A 23,786-nucleotide genomic window follows, 5' to 3' on the forward strand; every position below is an offset into this window, starting at 1 on the left:
ATCCTAAAAATACCACACCAACAGTGATGTTTTCGAGGTGGAAGCATCACGGTATGGGGCTGTTTCTCTTCTCATGGTACTGGCCGAATCAGTATTATTGAAGGGAGGATGAATGGAGCCATGTACTGGGAATTTCTGAGATTTGTTGCCATCCACCAGGATGATGAAGATGAGACTTTGGTGGATCTTCCACCAGGACAACAATCCAAAACACACTGCAAAGGAGAGTTTGAATTGGTTCAAGAAGAAAATAAAGTTGGATGTCCCAGTAAATCCTAAACCCAACAGAGCATTTGTGGAAGGAACTGAAGATCAAAATTCACAAGAGTGACCCCCAGAATATTCAAGATTTAAAGTTTGGTCATACAGGATGCGCCTTGAAGCTGTCACTGCAAAAAAGACTTTTCCGTTAACTATTAAATACAATTTCAGTTAGTGTGTTCAATACTTTTTTCCTGAGTCATTTCACTTTATTACACATAGCTTTTTTATGGATTGTAAAGTTATGATTTATTTGTCTTTGTAGACTTCTTAAGTTAATATCGATGTCTGTTCAAACTTTTATGTGAATTGCTGCATTGAAACCGTGTTTAATAAAAAAAATGTTGACGTATTCAACAGTGGCGTGCAGTGGTGTTCTGAAATGAGGAGGCAAACAATGACCTCAGTTTTTTATTTATTTTTAATTTTTAATTTTTTATAAATCAAATGTAAATTCATGTCTGTTACTTTTAACGTTGTCACATTTTCCTCGTTAAATGAACATTTGATTACATCAAGAAAGAAAAAGAAAGCAAATACAATTCTATTCTGATACATTCTATTTTGTATTTTTACATTAACAATGTAATTAATGTTCTATTAGGATGCTTTCACACCTGCCTCATTTAGTTCCGTTGAATCATGCTAGAGTTCGTTATCCTCCTTGGTGTGGTTCATTTGGGCAGGTGTGAATGCAGTAATCGCACTCGGGTGCGCCCCAAAAGTGTATCAAACAAGCGTACCGAGACCTGCTTGAAGAGGTGGTCTCGGCACGCTTCCAAACAAACTCTGGAGCGGTTCGCTTGAGATGTGAAAGCAATCCGACCCAACGGACCAACAAACCAAACAATATCATAATTCATAACGGGAAATGTGTTACATAAAAAGCAGTATTGTCTGATTCTGTGAGTGAGCACATTCATTTCCGTAGTTGAAAACCAAAGAGTGTCTCTTCATCTTAAATGTTTTGTAATTGCGCTTCTCCGTGCTGTCCCGACGAAGCCTTCATTGCCGCTCTACTTGCATTATAACATTCATATATGGTCTCGACAGCCTACTAAACAGCGCTGGGAGATCCAGAGAGAGCACGTTTGAATTTGCCGCAGCTTTAATATGAATGTAGTATATATTTTAACAGCGGGAATGACGGTTACATTCATATAGTGTTTGTGTGTGTCTCGACAGTTACAAATAAAGCCACAATAAGCTCATGGAGCGAACTTGTCAATCATTTTGATGAGTGACGCGGAGAAAACTCTGACCAATAAGAGAACAGATGTACTCTCATGTGACTTGGATGAACACATTTTAGTACACTTTGAAATGTTGCCGTGTGAAAGCGAACCGAACCAAGAAGAAAATGCAACATTGTAACAAATTTAGTCCCTGTTTCGGAACAAAACAAACAATCCATAGGTGTGAAAACACCCTTTATTATTTTGGAATATGTAAAAATGTAATAACTAAAGGCAGTAACATTTTAAACAATATATTTTATTTGTGTATTGATTTTCAGCTGTTCTTTTTAATAATCAACTTATTTCGGATCATCAGTCATGTTCGGTAAACACTGTCTGTCACAGACAGGAAGATGTATCTTTAATTTCACCGAGCTGATTGCTCACTAAAACCCCCGCAGTCATCATGTTTTCAGGTCTTTTCACGTTTGATTTTTCCGTGACATAAAGCGGTGATATCTAAGTCGGTGATCTGTTTACTTACTTTTTAATTAGTTAATTAACAAGAGGCGGGATTTATCGCACAAACCAATCATATCCAATCATAACCAATCATAACCAATCATATCCAATCATAGCGTGATGGAGGCACTGCCTCCTCACACGTGACTTACCCCCAGTTCCCCTTTAGGGGATCTGTTCATTCTCTATGAGCTCAAGGGAGGCACGACAGACGTGGACTCCCGCTGTAACTTTACCTGTGGGTGTCGCTGTTGGACAGTGTTCCTTTAGAAAAACGAGTGACTTGTACACTTTTTATTGTCACATTTTATAATATTTGCATTGTTTTATTTTTTTAATATGGATTATGTTCTCATCCTAATTTTTTGAGGAGGCTCTGCCTCCCTTGCCTCCTCGGAGGAAACGCCCCTGGTATTCAATACTTATTTTACCCGCTGTAGATTTCTTGATTTTAATCAATTGTCATTTTGTCGATATTGATTCTCAAATCCCAAGAATCAACATTTCAGTCTGTGCTGTTTTCAGTATGTTGAAGAATGAACAAAAACTTGTTGCGCCTCCCATTCAATAATCACAATAATCTTTGTTTTCATATCAGAAGTATCAAAGCACAAAGTCTCAGCTTTCAAAATCTGTCAGTTTTAACACCAATTTCAGTCAATAAATGTGTTTTTGTGTGTCTTTAATATATAGTGACAGATCATGAAGCGATCATCTCTTCCTCTTTACCACTAGTTACAGCAGCAAATAAACATGAATGAACATCAGAAGATACAGAACAACTTACTGAAATGAATCATGTCTAATGTAATCCATCAATCAGTGTTTCAAAGATGTCAATAAAACAGCTGGAAAACTATAATGTCACGTAACATCACAATTACCTCAGAAAAGCCATTCAGTCACTATAAACTCCAGAGAGGAGTGTTCTGATAAATATATGCACTGCAGTGCCGCTTGAAAGTATGTGAACCCCTTGCAGAATCTGTAAAAATGTGAATAATTTTAACAAAATAAGAGAGATCAAATTTGTTTTTATTTAGTACTAACCTGATTAAGATATTTTACATAAAATTTGTTTACATATAATTCACAAGACAAAAAAAATAGCTGAATTTATTAAAATGAGCCTGTTCAAAAGTTTGTGAACCCTTGATTCTTAATACTGTGTGTGGTTACCTGGATGATCCACGACTGTTTTTTTGTTTTGTGATGGTTGTTCATGAGTCTCTTGTTTGTCCTGAGCAGTTAAACTGAGCTCTGTTCTTCAGAAAAATCCTCCAGCTCCTGCAGATTCTTCAGTTTTCATGGATTTTTTGCATATTTGAACCCTTTACAACAGTGACTGAATGATTTTGAGATCCATCTTTTCACACTGAGGACAACTGAGGGACTCAAACACAACTATTAAAAAAGGTTCAAACATTCACTGATGCTCCAGAAGGAAACACGATGCGTTAAGAGTCAGGGGTGAATGCTTTTGAACAGGATGAAGAGGTCCAAATTTTTCTTATTTTGTTTAAATATCATTGTTTTTCATTTAGTACTGCCCTTCGGAAGCAACAGAAGATACTTACATGTTTCCCGGAAGACAAATTAAATACAATTTACCTTGATTTTCAAATTCAAAAGTTTTCACCCCCTGGCTCTTAATGCATCATGTTTCCTTCTGGAGCATCAGTGAATGTTTGAACCTTTTTTAATAGTTGTGTTTGAGTCCCTCAGTTGTCCTCAGTGTGAAAAGACGGATCTCAAAATCATTCAGTCACTGCTGGAAAGGGTTCAAATACGCAAAAGATGGTGGAAAACTGAAGAATCTGCAGGACCTGGAGGATTTTTCTGAAGAACAGAGCTCAGTTTAACTGCTCAGAACAAACAAGAGACTCATGAACAACCATCACAACAACAGTCGTGGATCATACAGGTAACCACACACAGTAACCACACACAGTATTAAGAATCAAGGGTATGTAAACTTTTGAACAGGCTCATTTAAAAACACGCTGATTCATAACGCTCCGAAGCTTCATGAAGCAGTGTTTTGAAATCGGCCATCACTATATAAGTCGTTATTTTTTTTTTTTTTGGTGCACCAAAAATATTCTCGTCGTTTTATAATATTAATATTGAACCACTGTACTCACAGTATGTCTGCCCTACACTGAGGGGACGGACCAACATTCAGCTGTTTGAGGCCAATCAGCAGATTCTGGTAAGTAGTTTGTTTGAGAGCCAGCTGTAAGCGTAATTTTAGAATTTAGCCGTGCAATTCTCAAATTCAGTTCATCCTATTAATTGTGACAAATAAGTACAACAACTACAGGAGAAAACTGGAAGCGGGTGTGCTGGCTCTGAGTGTGCCCTTACCTCAGATCAGCTTTAGCCAGACAGGAGACGTTAGTGCCCGCTGAGCGTGGGACAGGACTTCCACCTCCTCTTTGTCGTGAACCCTGACGTGTCAGGTCAGACAACTCAGGCCACACAACATGGGCAGTGACCTCCTCACCGACACTCTCTGGTCCGCCGGCACAAAAACAGTACACGTGCAGTCACTGTGGGCAGCCTAAAACAGAGTTTGGGCCTTGATTATAAAGGGATGCAGTATGGTGAATTTATTTAATAGCATTTCTACCCTTAAAACATCGTTTGTTTTTCCAGTTTTATTTATTAAATAGTTAAACTATATATAAATGTAAACAAAATACTAACCACAATTAATAAAATAAATCTTTAAAAGAAAGATTAATAACAGCAGAAACTATTTAAAAACAGATAGTATAACAAAATGGCCAAAGATAATAAAATATAAAGATAAATTAAAGATAACAGAATCATAAAGACATTAATTTAGTGGAGCTCTGACAGCTAAAGGTCCACAGTTTTCCCTCATAACTGCTGCGAAAGGATTTGCCACTGTACCGCGAGTGTCCAGAATCCTCCAGGTGAACGATTTGCATTTTTTGTCCCTTTTACAGAGGCGGGTCTTGAACAATGGCTTCTTCTCTCTTCTTCCTCTTCCAGGCAGTTGTCTGAGGCACAGACAGCCATTGAGAAACAGCCTTTCCAGCTGAAGTTTCCTTTAAGAAACTGTGTCCAAACCCCAGTGTATATGGCTCTCTGAATTATAACAGGATGCTGAAATCAAACACCAATAATTAGAAAAGACCAAACTAAAGACATCGACGTGACTGCAGTGGTTCAACCTTAGAGAAGAGATTGATGAATAAAGTTATTTTTGTTTTGTTTTTGCGCACAAAAAGTATTCTCGTCTCTTCATAACATTAGGGTTGAACCACTGCAGTCACATGACTGTTTTAACGATGTCTTTAGTACCTTTCTGGACTTTGAAAGTGTTGATTATATTGCTGTCTATGGACGAGTCATATACCTCTCGGATTTCATCAAAAATATCTTCATTTGTGTTCTGAAGATGAACGAAGGTCTTACAGGTGTGGAACGACATGAGGGTGAGTAATTAATGACAGAAATTACATTTTCGGGTGAACTAACCCTTTAAATCATGAGTGTAGCCTGTGGGAAAGATGCAGTTAGATGGAAGGTACACATGTGCGACAAGCCTCAGTCACCACAGAACTACATTTCCCAGCATCCCATCTGGTCACCACCTGTACCTAGTCAGCCATGATCACATCTGGCAGTGATTATCACCTCATCACACACATCTGTGCGATCCTCTTCACCATCTTCACCAGATAAGACTGTTATTCTCCGCCATTTCAACTACAATGATGATATCCAGTCATACTTACATCGGTAACTATTTCAGTTTAGTTTTGCAATACACAACCTCTCAAATCTAGCATACCTTTGACGTTTTCAGATATTTCTCTCGGTTATAATCTGTCAGATGATGCTCGAGAGGAGAACATGTTTTGTTTGTTTGTCCTGCAGTTCATCTGAATTGCGAAGCAGTAACATTTATTTAGTAACACCGTTAGTTAAGTTTTGTTTGTGGAAATTAAAACACATTTTGTGTTTTTCGCTGTGTTTTCAGGTACAGAAGAAAAACACAAGCCAAGGAAAACTACGCACATTTGTCAGCTACGCGGGAACAACACATATGTGGTAAGTGAATTTCACTTCTTTTATACATTAGTATTTATTCTATGTAATCATATTTGATTAAATTCCTGTCGATATCTGCTGGTTTGAGGGAAGATTCGCGACGCTAGTACATAAACAACCGTCAGATTAATATAACGGTCGATTAAATCGACTGAAGAAACATCAGGATGGTAAATGCAATCATCGCGGATACTTACAACATTATTTTGCTTAAAATCAAACTTTTTCTGCTCCTATTACTTTAAACCCGAGTTTATGCTGTAGTTTCCAGAGACGCTCTAGCGCTAGAGTGAGAGTGAGGCGCGCTCTGGCGGCCGCGCGTCGTCCTGCACCCTAAAATACGGGCTTTTTCACTTGTACAGTAAAAAAAAAAATGAATTACAGTAAATTAATCATAAAATCATAAAGAATAACAATAAGGAACGCTTCACGAATTTGCGTGTCATCCTTGCGCAGGGGCCATGCTAATCTTCTCTGTATCGTTCCAATTTTAGTATATGTGCTGCCGAAGCGAGCACGAACTGAGAGATCTGACCACAGCTACTTATACCGGGGATCTCCAGGTATGTGTTTCAGTGGTGGTGAGTGGATAAACCACTTATTCTACTCCCTAACGTCAAATGTGACTCTACATCACAGTGATGTAGCCCTGTAAACCTCTAAAAACCAGGATATTTTCAAACCAGCAGTTTTGTGTGGGTTTACCGTAGTATTTTTTTTGAGCTGTAGACCATATGCAAAAGAAGCCTGATCTTCTAGCAGCGATAGGACGGCTCGGCGTGACGTAGAGGAGCTCTTTGTCACGTAGAACGTCCCTCCCTTCCCCCGCAGACAGAGCGGAACCTCCTGGGGCGAAAGAGCAGGAAGCCTGTCTGCCGGGGAGGTGCATGTCATGTGACCGAGAGCTGCTCTGCCAGCTTTACACCACCATGATTCACAGTCACTTCCTCACAGACGAGCACAGAAGGCTCCGAGAACAGGAAACCCTCCTTTCAGAACAGCCGAGGCAGGGAAACTCGAGTCTAAGAATCACACAACACAACAGAACAGATGGTTTTGTAAACTGAAAATTCAGCTTTGCATCACAGAAATAAACTAGATAAAGTTTGTTGAGACCAGAAAGTTTGAAGTAGTTTTAAAAGCTTGAAGTTTGAAGGTAGATAGATAGAAATAGTACATAAAATAGCAGTTTAATTGAGTATAATGGGCTTCTGGCAGTTTAAATTTGAATTGACAGTTGGCGTTTGAACAGTTCTGCCTCACTGTCCATACAAGTCTATATGATTTTGTTTTTCTTCTCTGAGTTTAATAGTCATTTTTAGGAAAAGATCAGTTAGAAAGATATATCACAATAAGTCAAAACAGTCTGGATGTCTGAGCCGAGTTTGGTTCCAGGTTCAAAGCTCTAGAGTCAGAAATTTTAGTCTCAGAAGAATAACTATAAATTTAAATAGTGTTTCAGTAAGTTGGTTTTCTCAAGCCAACTTAATTACATTTTACTATAATTGGAATAGCCTAATATTTCTGTTTTACTGTGTTTTTGATCATTTTCTTATTATCTACATCCATTTATCATGTGTGAAAACATTTAAACCTAATATGTTCACTTAGAAATCAAAACAAAAAAAGTTTTGAGAGACAAATACATGTTCAAACTTGCATTTCTCACCTCATATGTGGGATGTTTTGGATGTTGTGTGCGTGTTTTGTGTGTAGAATTTATAGAGAATGAGTTTCAGTGATTGTAAGCAGCTGTAAACACTCAAAAGACACTCACTTGTCGCCATCTAGTGGCGTAATTGTTTTCCTAGTTTGCCATGACAGGAATAAATTACGATTTAAAGTATCTTTAAAATGGATAAGTTAATTTAAATTGTAACAGCTAACCGCTATTAATAAATGGTAATTTACAAAATTACTGTTTTACTGTATTTTTGATTAAATAAACGCATCTTCCTTGGTGTTAAATATCAGAAATGCCCTCAGTTGCGCTGATGTCAAACAGACGCTCACTTGTCGCCATCTAGTGGCATATTGTTTTCCCACCGTCTCCTAACACCCTGGTAAAAGTGAATATTTATCAAAAAAAAAAAAAGAATCTGTGCCCCTCACAAATGGCCATATAACAAGTCTGCTGTTATACGAATAATGAATTTGCAATGACCTTTAAACCATTTTCAACATTTAGCACTCGCAGCATTAAAGACATTATTTGAGGAACAATATACTCGGCGCTTTTTTTTGTTGTTGATACTTTTATATATTTTTAAAGCTTTGTTCACTGCCAATTTTCACTGATCAATGTTCACTGCCATCATATAGACGAACGCGAGCAGGACACTTATAAATATCTCCTTTTGTGGCCAGAAAAAGAGGATCAACAGTAAATGACTAGGCTAGTAACAACTTTTGTCCACGAGGGGGAGCTTTACACCGTGTCCTAACCAGACGCGATTAGGGATGAGAGATTCCAAACTTTTTAATTCTATATAATTTTTTTTTTCCCAAATCTAATCTATAAGATCATTTCAAACATAGACACAAAATATTTATTTATTTTCAACGGCTATTTGTCTTAAGGAAATGACGTCTTTGTGCCTTGGACGTTTCCGGTTAGGTGTCGAGCTCGAGCGCGTTCAAAACATCGGCGGGAGGCGCTTGATGCACAGTCGGATTGTGATAATATATTCTTTTAATATCAGGATTATAAATATAAAATTACAACTAGGCCAGTGTTTACAGTTAGATTCAGTGGTTTAATGCTCCCTCATGCCCGGAACTAAAGTTAAAGTGTTATTAAATTCCCGAAAACCGCAGCAGTGAAGCGGGAAGGCTGGAAACCAACTAGCAGCTCTAGGAAATGTAGTACATATTTTAATTCTGGTGAGTAAATTACATTTTCCCCCCCCATGTAATTATTTGTATTTGTTCACGTTAACTGCCATTGTGGCTCTGTCACTGTTTATAGATAGCCAGCGTTTTGAAACACGTGTAGTGAAAAAAGGCCAATTTTTTTGTTTCTTTAAATTGGTTTCATTTCTAAATGTTCTGTGGACTATAATTAGTAAAGTAACAGCTCACTTTAGTTATAATCAGCTAACGAATGCTGTGTAACATTAGTTAACTGCATTAGTTTAACGAAACAACATTTTTTCATCACTTGTTAAGCTTGGCTAATGTTAATCCCAACATGCACTGATGCATTAAACAATAACAGTTTTTTTTTAAGACTGCATTAACCTGATTAAGTTAAATAATTGTTTTTCTACTTTTGTCTTTAGGGAAGCCATCAGATGACCATGTAAGTCCAGACTGCAGAAAGGCTTCAGTGAACTATAACATGCTGCTGTGGATCAGTCCTGAAGACACCAGTGATTTACAGGTGGAAGAGAATTAATGTCACAGTTATAATAACCTGGGGAACTAAAGAGACCTTTCTCCTGATTCTGAGAAACAGGAACCTGATGGATCTTATCTGGGGCCCCTGGGAGCCTTCCAAAGCTCTGAACTCCAAGTTGGTGACCCCAAAACCCCAATGGGGTCACCTGTGGGGTGCTCATCCTGCTAAAATGAGAGAAATCAGGGAATTGGGATCGTTCAGGGGCGGGCTAGTACTGTCACAATATGTCCCTGATATGAGGGAATGTGTTCTATTTAAATCATATTTAAATTAATGTAAAATAAAATATTTTAAGATATTAACATCATAAAATAGTTTTGTATCATATTCAAAATATTTCTTAAAACGCTCAAACTTGAATTCCGTAAAATGTCTTGTTTATACCAAATGTGTCAACGATATCAAGGACCCTTCTGTTTTAATTCATTAATTCATATATTTCAAAGTATAGTCAAATATTTAAAATATATTAAACTGAATATTGAATATTTTAAAATATTCAAATAATATTCTATTTATATGTAAAAAATTATATTATTTTTGTTTAAAACACTCAATGTTTGAATTGTCAATTCCATAACATTCCTTGTTTATACTTTATGCATTAATGATATTAGGGACCCTTTATATTGTACATTGTTTAAATCATATGTAAATATTTAAATGTATAATAAAATATTTAAAAATGTATTAAAATGAATATTCTATTCAAATATTATTGTATTATATTTAAGTAGTATTTTATTCTACTAAATATATATATATTTTTTGTATTTAAATCACTCATAAAATTTTTTTTTTTTAATGTCAATTACATAAAATTTCTTGTTCATATCATATGCATAAATGATATTCAGGACCCTTATATTTCTTTTTCTTTGTATTTAATTTTTTATTGGTAAGGGATACAAATTTAACAACGTCTGTTTATGACATTTGGGGGGGTGGGAGAAACTGCTCAATAAGTTCTTCGTAACAAAAACCGATCAATATATCTCATTAAATTATATTCCAATTACAACAAAAACTATTTACAAAAGAAAGTCTCAAGTCTACTTTATTTATAGAGCCCTTTCCACTACAAAGTAGACCAAAGGACTGTACAGCAACAAAATTTTTTTTACAATAACAGAAAAACATTTACAACAATACACATCATTGAAAAGTCAACAGTTAAAAGCAATAGAAAACAGGTCAGTTTTCACGTGAGATTTAAAAACATCAACTGAGGGTGCAGATCTGATGTCAAGTGGAAGGGTATTCCAGTGTCTTGGGCCGGCAACCAAAAATGCACGATCCCCTTTTGTTTTCAGACGAGTTTTCGGAACGGAGAGCAATAAGCAATTAAATGATTATGAATCAGGCCCTAAATATATTCTGGGGCCATATCATGGACAGCTTTAAAGACATACAGTAGCACCTTGTACTAAATCTGATATTTAACCGGAAGCCAATGCAGCTTTTCCAAAACTGGAGTAATATGCTCCCTTTTCTTTGTGTTAGGAGCCTCGCAGCTGCATTCTGGACCAATTGCAATTTTGAAATAAGAGTTTGGCTTATTCCCAAATAAAGTGCGTTACAGTAATCCAAACGGGAAGAGATAAATGCATGTATCACTATCTCAAGGTCAGCAACAGACAGAAAGGATTTCATTTTTGCAATAGTCCTCAACTGAAAGAAGCAACTTTTCACCACACTTTTAATCTGATGATCAAACGTTAAAGCTGAGTCAAAAATTACACCCAAATGTCTTATTTGGGGCTGCACATTTGTTGTCCATGAACCTAACACATCGTTTGTCACCGTCAACCTTATTTGGCCCAAAAATGATTACTTCAGATTTATTCTCATTAAGCTGTAGGCAATTTTGCTCTAGCCAGCACTTCACCTCCTCAAGACATAGTAGCAAAGATGACTGAAGTTGATCCTCCAGATCTAATAGGTAGATAAATCTGAATATCATCAGCATAAAGATAAGACATACTGTGTTTTAAAAAAAATAAGGCCTAAAGACAACAGAAATAATGAAAAAAAAGAATAGGCCCCAAAATGGAGCCCTGAGGTACTCCAGTCAATAGGAACTGAAGAGGAAGAAAATTCCCCAACCCTCACTGAAAAGGATCGTCCTCAAGAAGAAAACCATTTTAAAGCAGTCCCTCTCAGACCCACAACATGCTCTAAACGTTTGATAAGGATGTCATGATCTATTAGATCAAAAGCTGTACTAAGGTCGAGCATAATTAAAGCTCCTCGACTACCCGAGTCTGCAATGAGAAACAAATCATTGGAAACTTGCAATAAAGCTGATTTGGTGCTGTGTCCTGCTCTAAAACCAGACTGTAAAGCATCTAGCACATCATTATTAGCCAAAAAAGAGCTCAACTGAGATAAACCACTTTCTCCAATATTTTTGAAATACAAGGTAGCTTTGAAATTGGCCGGTAGTTTGTGTAATCCAAAGGGTCCAGAGCTGAGTTCTTGAGAAGAGGCTGAATGACCGCTTGCTTAAGACATAATGGAAAAATACCTGTAGAAAGACTACAGTTCACAATAGATGTAATACTTGGTCCAATAAAGTCAGCTGTCATACCAAGCAAACCTGAAGGCAAAACATCCCAACTGGTACCTGGGCGTTTCAGTTTAGCAATAATATGACTAATATCGGTAGATGAAACCAGATTAAATTCATCAAAAATATTGACATTAGTACAGTCCTCTGCTACCTTTTCACCCAAATCACGAAACCTGGACCTAATGTTTTTAGTTTTTCCAGAAAAAACACTTAACTTTTCACAACACTCTGTAGATGGAGGTATTGTGATGGCATTTGGATTAAAAAACCTGTTAATAGTTTGAAACAAGATCTTTGAGTTTGAGTGCTGCAATATAATATTTGAAAAATAGGCTTCTTTAGCATCCTTTACAGCTTTCTGATACCCAAGAAGTGAGTCTCGTAAAATCTGGTGTGAAACCAGAAGTTTATTTTTCTTCCAAACCCGTTCTGCCTTCCTACACTGCTATCTAAGAACACAAGTATGTTCATTAAACCAAGGCTGATGATTTACCTTATGATGCTTAATCTTGTAAGGAGCAACAGAGTCCAAGACTTCAGAGCATACAGAATTAAAAACGGAAAGTAATTCATCTGGATCAGCCGTAAGAGGTGCAGACTCCAACCGTGATACATCAGAAAGGGTACTAAAAATCTCACCAAACACCTGTGGTGTTGGAGTAATTGTACGGGAACAAACATAATAGGACTGACCCGCCCTCATTTCATTTGGCACATTTACACAGAAAGTAACAGGCATATGATCCGAAATACAAGCATCATCAACATCACAAATAGACAACCCTAAAGAAAAAACAAGGTCCAAGGTATGTCCTTTCTCATGCGTAGGGCCAGAGACATGTTGAATAAAATTAAATCATCAGGTCTGAAAACTCCTTGACTAAAGGCTTCCCAGGACAACAGATATGAATATTAAAATCCCCAACAATTAAGATATAATCAGACAATAATAAAATAGAAGATATAAAATCAGAAAATTCCTGGATAAAGGCCTGGCTATACTTTGGAGGTCGATAAATGACCACACCCAAAACAGTCTTAAAGAACTCTAGTTTTAACAACTGAACTTCAAAGCTCGAGTAATTCATAGTTGATAAACGGTAACATTTAAACTGCTGTTTGCACACTGTAGCTTGATCCCCACCACGACCCACTGATCTTGGGGTATTAATCAAGTTATAGTCAATTGGACAAAATTCATCACATGGACTCCACTCATCCACATTTATCCAAGTCTCTATGATAAATAAAAAGTCCAAGACATTATGTGAAATAAAATCATTTAAAATGAAAGTCTTGTTTGTAATCGAGCGTGCATTAACCAATGACATCTTTAAAGTCTGTGAAACCGTAGAAACAACAACTGAGGCTTGACCGGACTTTACCGTCTTAGGATAGAATAAGTTGCTCAAGTCAGCACCTCTGGAACACGACGAAGAATTTCCATCCAGATAAAAGCGCAACGCTGACGGACATCCCTCCGGGTAAACTGGCAGCAAATGTGAACGGCGCCAACCCCAAAACTCCACAGCAAACTCCGCATTGCCATCTTCTCTTGCAAACTGCACCACATCAGAATATTTCCGCAAAAATCTCTGCTTCACGTGAGCGCCTGCACGCCTCCCCCGTCTTCGCCGGCGTCTTTGCTTGCGGCACCCACATCCACCCCACTGTATACGCGATGGCAGCGCAGAATGAGTAAAGAAATATTTATTTCCACTGCTGATCGACAAGTCCATAACAAACGAACTAATCTGAAGCAGGGAATTCCGATCATAAACCCACACTGACTGACAAGGACAAAACAAAAAATATAAAAACACAAAAAAGAAACAAACTAGTAAACGGAGAGGAGCGACGGCAGGCCACTACACTGGTCGGCGCCATCTGATTTGTGACGTTAGATCAGGACCCTCAAAAGAAAGGGGATGTAGGCACAATATTTATATATAAACACAAAACATATGTTCTATAACAAAAAAACATTTGGTTCATTAGGAGTTATAAACTCTATCCATTTGGACCAAAACAACAAACATATCTTTTTAATTATTTATACAGAATCTGGAGGTCCACTGGTGGGTTCAGATCCAGGGTCGATTTAAGAAAATCCTCCAGGAAAGAAATCATGTCAGAAGAGTTTTCCTCAGCTTTTTCCGGTACGCCGTAAATCCTGATGTTCGACCCTCTTGGTCATTTAGCCTGGCTTCAATTTGTTCAGTTAGCTGTAGCATCTCTTCCAGCACTTCTTCAGTGTTTTGGATTCGGGTCTTCGCTTCATCAATTCTGTTTTCAGCCTTTTCGATTCTTTTGTTAGACTTATTCAATTCTTCTTTTATATCCTGAAGTTGTTTATGACTGTCTTGTTGAAAGTCCTGAATCTCGTTAAGAATCTTGGCCAGGCTAATTTGCTCTCGCTCATGTGCTCCGTCGCTGCTCGTGCTAATTTGCTCAAGTACGTTTGGGTTGTTTTTGTTGGTCTTCCCCTTTTCTCCATAGTTGCCCCATCCATAACTTTGTTAATAAAAGTTGTTAATATCTGGCTCTGGGGCGCGAGTTCATGCAAATTGACAGAGCTAATGAATTATGCAGCCATTTTCGAAAAGACGCAGACCGGAAGCCAGGACCCTTATATTTCAAGTCACTTAAATCATATTTAAATATTTCCATGTATAATAAATTATTTTAAAATATATTAAACCAATTTTTGTATTTAAATAGTACCGTTGTTATATTTCAATAGTGTTGTATTCACACATACACACACACACACACACACACACACATACACAGAGTGCTGCTGATTTTTTTAAAAACGACCCGCTCAAAAGTTTGTGAACCCTTGATTCTTAATACTGTGTGTGGTTACCTGGATGATCCACGACTGTTTTTTTGTTGTGTGATGTTGTTCATGAGTCTGTTTGTTCTGAGCAGTTAAACTGAGCTCTGTTCTTCAGAAAAATCCTCCAGCTCCTGAAGGAATGTATAGCCAGTTTTTTTTTTTTTTTTTTTTTTTTTTTTTTCTCCACACTGTTGTGAGCAGCAGAGCAGCCCGTCTCAGCTTGTCAAAAATTGCTTTTTATTGTGGTAGTGCTAATGAACGTTTAAACTAACATTGTGAAATGTTTATATTAATGTTTTATGTCTATGGCTTTTATTATAGGTAAGACAAGTGTTGATTTGAGAGTCTAAATCGATTAAACGTGGTCAACTTACTGTTGGAGCGCTGCGCACTTTAAGAAACAGAAACTTTAACAAAGAAGTGCTCCAAACATTTTTCTAAATTAACTTACAGGGTATCCGCGGGGCATTAAAAAGCATTAAAGTCATTAAATGGATTTTGCGAAAATTAAGGCCTTAAAAGGCATTAAAAAGCATTACATTTTATTTCTACAGGCATTAATTTTTTTTTTTTTTAGATAGTTTTGAAGGAAAATAATACCAGTTTATATTGAATATAGCCTTCATAATTAATAACTTTGATTTGCTGTCGCAAAATATGAACATTGGTGTGATACGCACACGGAACCAGTTTGGTAATTGCCTCCAGCCGGTGCAAAATTGCCGTAACGCTGGTTTGGACAGCGGCGGGCTGGGACCTGGAGACGGAAGGCTGCATCAGTGTTGCCAACTTTTCAGACCCCTTTTGTGACTTTTTTTTTTTTTTTCCAAGAAAGCGCATTGTGACGAATATACTTGTTAACCTGATCTAGCTTCCGAGACCACCGGTACTGCCGCACGAGTGCGAGGTCTTGCTTCCCTGCCACAGGTGTACCTGCGTCTGCTCTGTTCAGTGAGTGACTGAGAGGATCAGCACATTCAGTTAAGGATGTCAGAGAACAAATAAAATAGATACTATTGCTTCTAACCTGAGTGTACATATAGCCAAAATCACTGCAAATGTCATTATATTATGTGTATGGTGATTTTTGTCAGACAACGTCTTGATTATAAATCAGGATTTATTGCTGGTTTAACATGTCAGGGCTCGACACTAACACTTGTCAATTAGTCCGGGATAAGTGGATTTTTTTTTTTTTTTTTTTTTGAAGGGGCAAGTGAAAGAGAATTTTACCTGATAAAGGACCTGATTAAAACGTCAATACCAAAAAACAAACAAACAAAAAAAACGTGAGAATGACTGATTTTATTACATTTAGTTTAAGTGGCGATCCATAGTGGATGATAATAGGCTGTATAATGTAGTGACGATAACAAGGTTGCGCTGTTGAGGCTCGCACACCATCTCGAGGAGAAATGGAAACGTGAGCGACGCGCACACACAAAAAGTAGTTTTTATAACTTGATACAGGTGAGCAAAATCACACGACCAAGAATGTTGTTTTCCTAAATAGGCTACCATCACAATTAAAAACGTGACACTGATTTCATACAACTGTTCAGTTAACAAATAGTTAATATTAAGTCACTTACATTTTAGAAGGAACATTGACTGTTTTATTCTGTTTTAGCAGCAAAAATAGTTTCAAACAAAGATCATAGCAGAACAATAGCGCAACACTCAGCCTTGTTTTCGTTACTGAGTGATTCAGCGTTTTGAATGAATCGGTTGAGTCAAAGATTAAATGACCCATTCATAAACAACTGCCTCATTCTTGAATGAATCAGCCATTGGAATGAATCGAAAAATGTGTTTCCCTACAACGCGACCAGAGCAGAAATTTGGGTGTATGTGGATTGTTTTGCTGTAATTTACCAGCACAAATGGAAAATATGTTCGCATGAGATCGCATTACAGCGGAGAATTCAAATGTCACAAAAGTGCTGTTCATTCACTTCGATCTGCGTTCGGACACGCGAGCCGTGTGTATGTTTCCCTCAGCACAGCAGCACATGAGTGTTGTTTGTATTTTGCCCACGATGCAGTCAGAACTGAAGTTTGAATACGAACACATGAAAAATACAATTGTTATGATATGCACGTGGAGCGCGCATATAATCGGTTTCAGCGCGGAGCTCCGCGATGAGTTTAACAACACTAGCCACGTGGATTATAGAGAATAAAGTATCCGTGTTTAAAGTTTTTGACATTTCACATTCTCCTGCACCAAACATGAACCAGCACGGTGTATGCACACATATTTCATCAAGTCTTCTTCAAATGACATATATGTGCAAACTGGACACTGATACAGTGGTGTATCTGAACGCGATGACACGATTATTCTGATGAACAAAAGACTTAGAGAATGGACAAAAATTAAACTATGTCTTTATTCTTTCTGTGTTAAACTACGTGTTGTTTATCATGAGACTGTAGTGCTCGTAAACGTAATGAAAGTATTATTAGCCCTTTTAAATATTCTTTCGCATTTCTCCCTTGTGTTTGGGAGTTTGTTGTCATTTTCTCCGTGCTCATATATTAATATTCATTATTCTGTATAATGAGTGTGTTGTATGTCTGTGTTTTATTGGTTGTTCTCTCCCCTCTTTCCCCCCCTCTACACTCCCACTTTTCCAGAGCTTTACACGCCCATTTTTACAGACTTTTTCCAGCTCAGAGGTGTGAACGACCAGGCTAAAACGGGGGTTTCATGACCCTTTAATGTCGAGCCCTGTATGTAGTCTTAATGGGCCGCGTTTAGGTCTCCATTTCATATTGTCTGACAACAAAAACAGAAAAATATATAGATGAAACAATTATATTGGGAATTTGGCTGTATTAAAATATATTATGTGAGCAAAAAGGGTAGCAGCAGAGAAGCAAACAAATGTAAAGGGCTGACACTTGGCAGAGTGAATACAACAATGACATGATGAATTCTAATTGCCTTATGACTATGACATATGACATATTCTCAGCTGGAAGAGGAGACATTTATGTGAAGTCAGCATGCATTAACCTCACTAATCGTCAGGAGTTCTGTGTCAACGAGGATTCATTTTGAACATAGACATCAGACTAGCTGTGAGATATGTGAGCGGGCTAATTCCAAGCCACATATCGTCACTTCTTGTTTGTTGCTGCCGCGCTGTTTGAGTTAGAGCTCCGTCGAGTTGATTCCTAATTGCTTGTTTTTTTTCTTAAAATCAAATTTATAACCTACCATTCTCTCTTTTACGGCGGGGGAACACATCCCCGACACTATTTTATATAAAAAACACTCGGATTGCCTTGATATCGCTAGTTTTATCCGACTTCTCGAACATTCGCTACTAGCTTTAGCCCGTTAGCAATAGCGGCGTGGTCACACTAGCGTTTGTACTCTTCTCACTCACAATATTATTGTTCATCAATACTAATGGCGGGCGTACCGAATGTGTCTCTATCTTTGAGTGCAGGTGAGGACACGTTCGAGCTGCATGCGGTGCAGTTGGAGCTGGAGGCCGTGGAACGACAGATCCGGACCCTTCTGGAGAAACAGGCCGAGCTACGGGAGCGGCGAACAGCGCTGGAAACATCCCGTGCTGACGCTCACCAATCCTCGGTAAGTTTGCAGCGCGATATTAACATTCCTGCTTCCTCTACGCCGTGTACTTCTCTGCACAGGGCCCGAGAACCCAGAACGCGTTCATCCCAGCCCTCGTTCACTCCGGCGCCGTCACACCAGGGACCTTGGGTTCTTCAGCAACGGAAGGCGCGAGCCAGGCCTCGGACCAGGACCTCTCCCCCTCCGCCGCCCCCGGTCTTCGAGGTCTCGACGAGGAACCGCTTCTCCCCTCTTCGCGAAGCAGAACGAGACGCCGTGGTCATCGGAGACTCCATCGTCCGTCACGTCCACGCTACCACAACCAAAGGTAAGGTGCGCAGTCACTGTTTTCCTGGTGCTCGTGTCCTCGATGTCTCTGCGCAGGTTCCCGCGATCCTGAATGGCGCTGAGAGCATCGGAGCTGTTGTTCTGCACGTGGGGGTGAACGACACCAGGCTGCGGCAGACGGAGGTGCTGAAGCAGGACTTCAGGAGCCTGATTGAGACGGTACGAGCCACATCGCCCGCGACGAGGATCATCGTGTCCGGACCGCTTCCGACGTACCGACATGGACATGAAAGGTTCAGTAGATTATTTGCTTTAAATGAATGGTTAATGTCTTGGTGTACTGAACAGAAGCTGCTCTTTATAAATAATTGGAATCTTTTCTGGGAGCGACCTAGGCTCTTCCGTGCTGATGGCCTGCACCCCAGCAAAATCGGAGCTGATCTTCTGTCGGAGAACATCTCCAAGACGCTTCGCACCGTATGACTAGTAAGTCAAACCTAATTGATAGAAATGTGAGTGTAATACAGTCTATAGAAACTGTGTCTATTCCCCGAATAGTGAGGTTCAACTATAAAAATAAAGGATCTAGAAAAAATCTGATCGTGATCAAACCAGAAATTCGCAAAATTACCGAACAAAAACAATTTCTAAAGCTAGGGCTACTAAACATTAGATCGCTGACACCTAAGGCGGTTATTATAAATGAAATGATCACAGATAATAGTCTTGATGTAATTTGCCTTACTGAAACATGGCTTAAACCAAATGATTATTTCGGTCTTAATGAGTCTTGTCCACCTGGCTACTGTTATAAAAATAAATGCCGTCCGGTTGGCCGTGGCGGTGGTGTTGCAACAATCTATAGAGAGATTCTTAACGTTACCCAGAAAACAAACTACAGGTTTAACTCCTTTGAAATTCACGTGCTAGACGTTACACTCTCAGATATAAATAAAAAGTCGCTACTATCTCTTGCTTTGGCTACTGTTTATAGACCTCCAGGGCCTTATGTTGATTTCCTAAAAGAGTTTGCAGACTTTCTCTCAGACCTATTGATCAACGTTGATAAAGCGCTGATTGTTGGAGATTTTAACATTCATGTAGACAATACAAATGATGCGTTAGGGGCTGCGTTTACAGATTTACTAAACTCGTTTGGGGTCAAACAAAACGTCACTGGACCCACTCACCGTCTTAATCATACACTAGATTTAATTATATCACATGGAATCAATCCTACTGATATAGAAATTCTACCGCAAAGTGATGATATCACTGATCATTACCTTGTAACATGCGTACTGCATACTGCTGATATTTGTCAAATTGCGCCACGATATCGACTAGGTAGAACAATTCTTCCGACAACTAAAGATAAATTCACAAATAAACTGCCTGATCTGTCTCACCTGCTCATTGTACCCAAACACACAAATGATCTTGAGAAAATTACTAGCAGTATGTGCACCACTCTCACTAGTACATTAGATACTGTTGCACCGATGAGATTAAAAAAGGTTAGAGAGAAAAATACTGTACCATGGTACAACAATATTACTCACGCTATCAAAAGAGAAACTCGTAATCTAGAACGCAAATGGAGACAAACTCGTTTAGAGGTCTTTAGAATTGCGTGGAAAGACAGCTCGTCCCGTTATAGAAAGACTCTAAAAGCAGCCAGGGCAGAGCATCTCCGCAAACTCATAGAAAATAACCAAAACAATCCAAGGTTCTTATTTAGTACAGTGGCTAGATTAACAAATAAACAGACATCACCAGAACAAAACATTTCATTACAGTTTAGTAGCGATGACTTTATGAATTTCTTTACTGAAAAAATCGAAAGCATCAGAAATACAGGTTGTAAATGTACAACCCTTGACAGAGTTTTATGATTCAGCCTCAATTATCGTCCCTCAAGAACAGTTGCAGTGCTTTACAACTATAGGACAGGAAGAGCTAAATAAACTTATCACAGCGTCTAAACCAACAACATGTTTATTAGATCCAATACCCACTAAACTACTGAAAGAATTGTTACCTGTAGCAGAAGAGCCTCTTCTCAATATTATTAACTCGTCTTTATCTCTAGGTCACGTTCCAAGACCGTTCAAGTTAGCAGTTATTAAGCCTCTCATTAAGAAACCACAATTAGATCCAAATGTATTGGCAAATTACAGACCCATTTCAAATCTTCCATTTATATCGAAAATATTAGAAAAAGTGGTGTCGGTCCAATTGTGCTCCTTCCTGCAAAAAAATGCTATCTATGAAAAATTTCAGTCAGGATTCAGGTCTCATCATAGCACAGAAACTGCGCTCGTTAAAATTACAAATGACTTACTTCTAGCTTCTGACCAAGGCTGTATCTCAATACTAGTGTTACTTGATCTCAGTGCTGCGTTCGACACTATAGATCATAAAATACTCCTAGATCGACTACAGAATTACATTGGTATCCAGGGACAGGCATTACGGTGGTTTAGGTCGTATCTATCAGACCGTCACAATTTTGTTTATTTAAACGGGGAAAAATCTAAGATAACAATAGTAAATTATGGAGTGCCTCAAGGATCTGTGTTAGGCCCTCTGCTATTTTCAATATACATGCTGCCACTTGGTAATATTATAAGAAGACATGGAATTAGTTTCCACTGCTATGCCGATGATACTCAATTATATATTTCAACACAACCAGATGAAAACTCTAAATTATCCAATCTGACAGAGTGTGTTAAAGAAGTAAAACATTGGATGACTAGTAATTTTCTTCTATTAAATTCAGATAAGACTGAAGTATTACTTATTGGGCCAAAAACCTGTACACAGAATCTCTCAGACTACAATTTGCATTTAGAAGGATGTACTGTTACTCCATCCTCGACAGTTAAAGACCTGGGTGTTATATTAGACAGCAACTTGTCCTTTTGAAAATCATATTTCATATGTTACAAAAACAGCCTTCTTCCACCTCAGAAACATTGCTAAGATACGGAATATGTTATCTGTTTCAGATGCAGAAAAGTTAGTTCATGCTTTCATGACGTCTAGACTAGATTACTGTAATGCATTACTAGCTGGTTGTCCTGCTTCCTCAATAAACAAGCTACAATTGGTGTACAAAATGCAGCTGCTAGAGTTCTTACCAGGTCAAGAAAATATGATCATATAACACCAATTTTATCATCTCTTCACTGGTTACCTATTAAGTTCCGTATCGATTATAAAGTACTGCTAATGACCTATAAGGCTCTAAGTGGTTTAGCTCCTGCGTACTTAACCGACCTTTTATCGCCCTACAATCCTTCACGCTCTTTAAGATCACAAAACTCTGGACTTCTGGTTGTACCTAGGATAGCTAAGTCCTCTAAAGGAGGGAGAGCGTTTTCACATTTGGCTCCTAAACTCTGGAATAGCCTTCCTGATAATGTTCGGGGCTCAGACTCGCTCACCCAGTTTAAATCTAGATTAAAGACACATCTCTTCAGCCAAGCATTCACATAATCCATCTCATATCAGATCAATTGCACATTACTATCTTTGCTTAATGTTATGAACAGCAGCTATGCTAATTATTCTCCATTTGCTTTTCTGACTAGAGAGTACATCAGTTTCAGTTTGGATCCAGCCTCTTAAGAAGACCTCAGATGACTAAAACTTTGGAAGAGACGGCGCCAACTCCTGCGATGACTTCAGAAGATGCAACATCTGGATCAACACGCACATTCACATTCTATAAATCCTAATTATTGTTAATATGTAATTCATTTTTCCAGGAGCTCTTTGCTTCTACCTCCAATTACATTGCTAACAGTGATTGTATGTTAATCGCCTAAATTATTACATTATTAGCTAACTGCAGTCTCCAAATTGTAATGTTGACATGCATTCTCTGTAAAGCTGCTTTGAAACGATATGTATCGTGAAAAGCGCTATACAAATAAATGTGAATTGAATTGAATTGAATTATGACGTCATCTATCGACATTTAGCGGCATATATATATGGCATTAAAAATTTAAAAATTGGCATTGAAAAGCATTAAATTAGATTTGATGAAACCTGTAAAAACCCTGACTTAATAAAGAAACAAGAAGGATTACAACTACTTTGCAATTAAAAACAAAACTGCAAAGGCTGCGTTATGGGGAGGATATAAAAAAGAAAAAAGAACGGGCTCCAGTCGGGCTCGGGCAGAAAATTCTGACAACCTGTCGGACACGGGCCGGGCTAGGGCCTAGATTTGTGGCTGTGCAGGGCTCTAACAACCATCACAAAACATAAAAAAAAAAAAAAAAAAGTCGTGGGTCATCCAGGTAACCACACACAGTCTTAAGAATCAAGGGTTCACAAACTTTTGAGTGGGGTCATATTTATATATTCAGCCATTTTTTGTATTGTGGATTATATGTAAAAATTTATGTAAAATCTTACTCGGGACAGTACTAAATAAGAAAAAAAAAAAATGCATTTTGTATGATCTCTCTTATTTTGTTAAAATTATTCACATTTTCACAATTATGCAAGTAGTTCACAAACTTTCAAGCAGCACTATATATACATACATACAGAGAGCTGGGTAGTAACTGATTACATGTAATATGGATTACATAATCAGATTACAAAAAATAAGTACTTGTAATTAGATTATATTTCATTTTAAAATACTTTTAATAAGACGTTTTTTTTTTTTTTTTTGATTACATTATTCCCACAATGGCAGTAAATTGTTCAGAATTCATTGATTCTCCCCACTACTTTTTAATCTCTTAATTTTTTTTTTTTTTTTTCTCTCTTTAAAAGTCTACTGCTTATATGTTCAGAAGGTCTTCCAGGTTTGTGGAATTGCACAGACAGACCAGCCACTGGTCATGTGACTATCACTGAAAACTGAGACCCACACAGCATTTGATCACTAGATTAACAGAAATCATTTCACTTTTAAAAAAGGTTTTCTCAACATTGCAGCATTGCATATCTAATTCAGTCCTGACGAACACATTAAAGGGATAGTTCACCAAAAAATGATCGTTTTAGACTTATAATCC

At 37.9% G+C, this 23,786-nt stretch overlaps 1 protein-coding gene, 1 long non-coding RNA gene and 1 other non-coding gene across 12 annotated transcripts; 1 reads left to right on the top strand and 2 right to left on the bottom strand.

Annotated features, from left to right (window-relative positions):
- Window positions 1-4,070: 4,070 nt before the first annotated feature.
- On the bottom strand, window positions 4,071-6,535 carry LOC127524527 (uncharacterized). The gene is made up of 4 exons (XR_007933075.1): window positions 6,245-6,535; window positions 4,881-5,096; window positions 4,329-4,524; window positions 4,071-4,197 (listed from the first exon to the last, which is right to left on the bottom strand). It is a non-coding gene; the product is annotated as an uncharacterized LOC127524527 (long non-coding RNA).
- Window positions 5,524-23,205, top strand: LOC127524518 (uncharacterized). Of its 10 annotated transcripts, none has more exons than XM_051916074.1 (7): window positions 5,524-5,735; window positions 5,977-6,047; window positions 6,542-6,610; window positions 9,329-9,429; window positions 14,081-14,178; window positions 18,323-19,224; window positions 22,350-23,205. In XM_051916074.1, exons 5-6 carry the CDS (start codon window positions 14,148-14,150, stop codon window positions 19,219-19,221), a joined length of 930 nt encoding a protein of 309 aa, XP_051772034.1. In that variant the 5' UTR covers window positions 5,524-5,735; window positions 5,977-6,047; window positions 6,542-6,610; window positions 9,329-9,429; window positions 14,081-14,147; the 3' UTR covers window positions 19,222-19,224; window positions 22,350-23,205. The 10 variants fall into 10 exon arrangements, 4 of the variants coding, with proteins under 4 accessions (XP_051772034.1, XP_051772030.1, XP_051772032.1 ...); XR_007933070.1 differs by lacking the exon at window positions 14,081-14,178 and adding an exon at window positions 6,777-6,930 and having other exon boundaries at window positions 5,548-5,735; window positions 22,338-23,200; XM_051916070.1 differs by having other exon boundaries at window positions 5,578-5,735; window positions 22,338-22,745.
- Window positions 6,459-6,565, bottom strand: LOC127525599 (U6 spliceosomal RNA). The gene has a single exon (XR_007933382.1). It is a non-coding gene; the product is annotated as a U6 spliceosomal RNA (small nuclear RNA).
- Window positions 23,206-23,786: the final 581 nt, after the last annotated feature.

The sequence above is a fragment of the Ctenopharyngodon idella genome, chromosome 13, assembly GCF_019924925.1.
Source record: "Ctenopharyngodon idella isolate HZGC_01 chromosome 13, HZGC01, whole genome shotgun sequence".
Classification (NCBI taxonomy): Eukaryota; Metazoa; Chordata; class Actinopteri; order Cypriniformes; family Xenocyprididae; genus Ctenopharyngodon; species Ctenopharyngodon idella.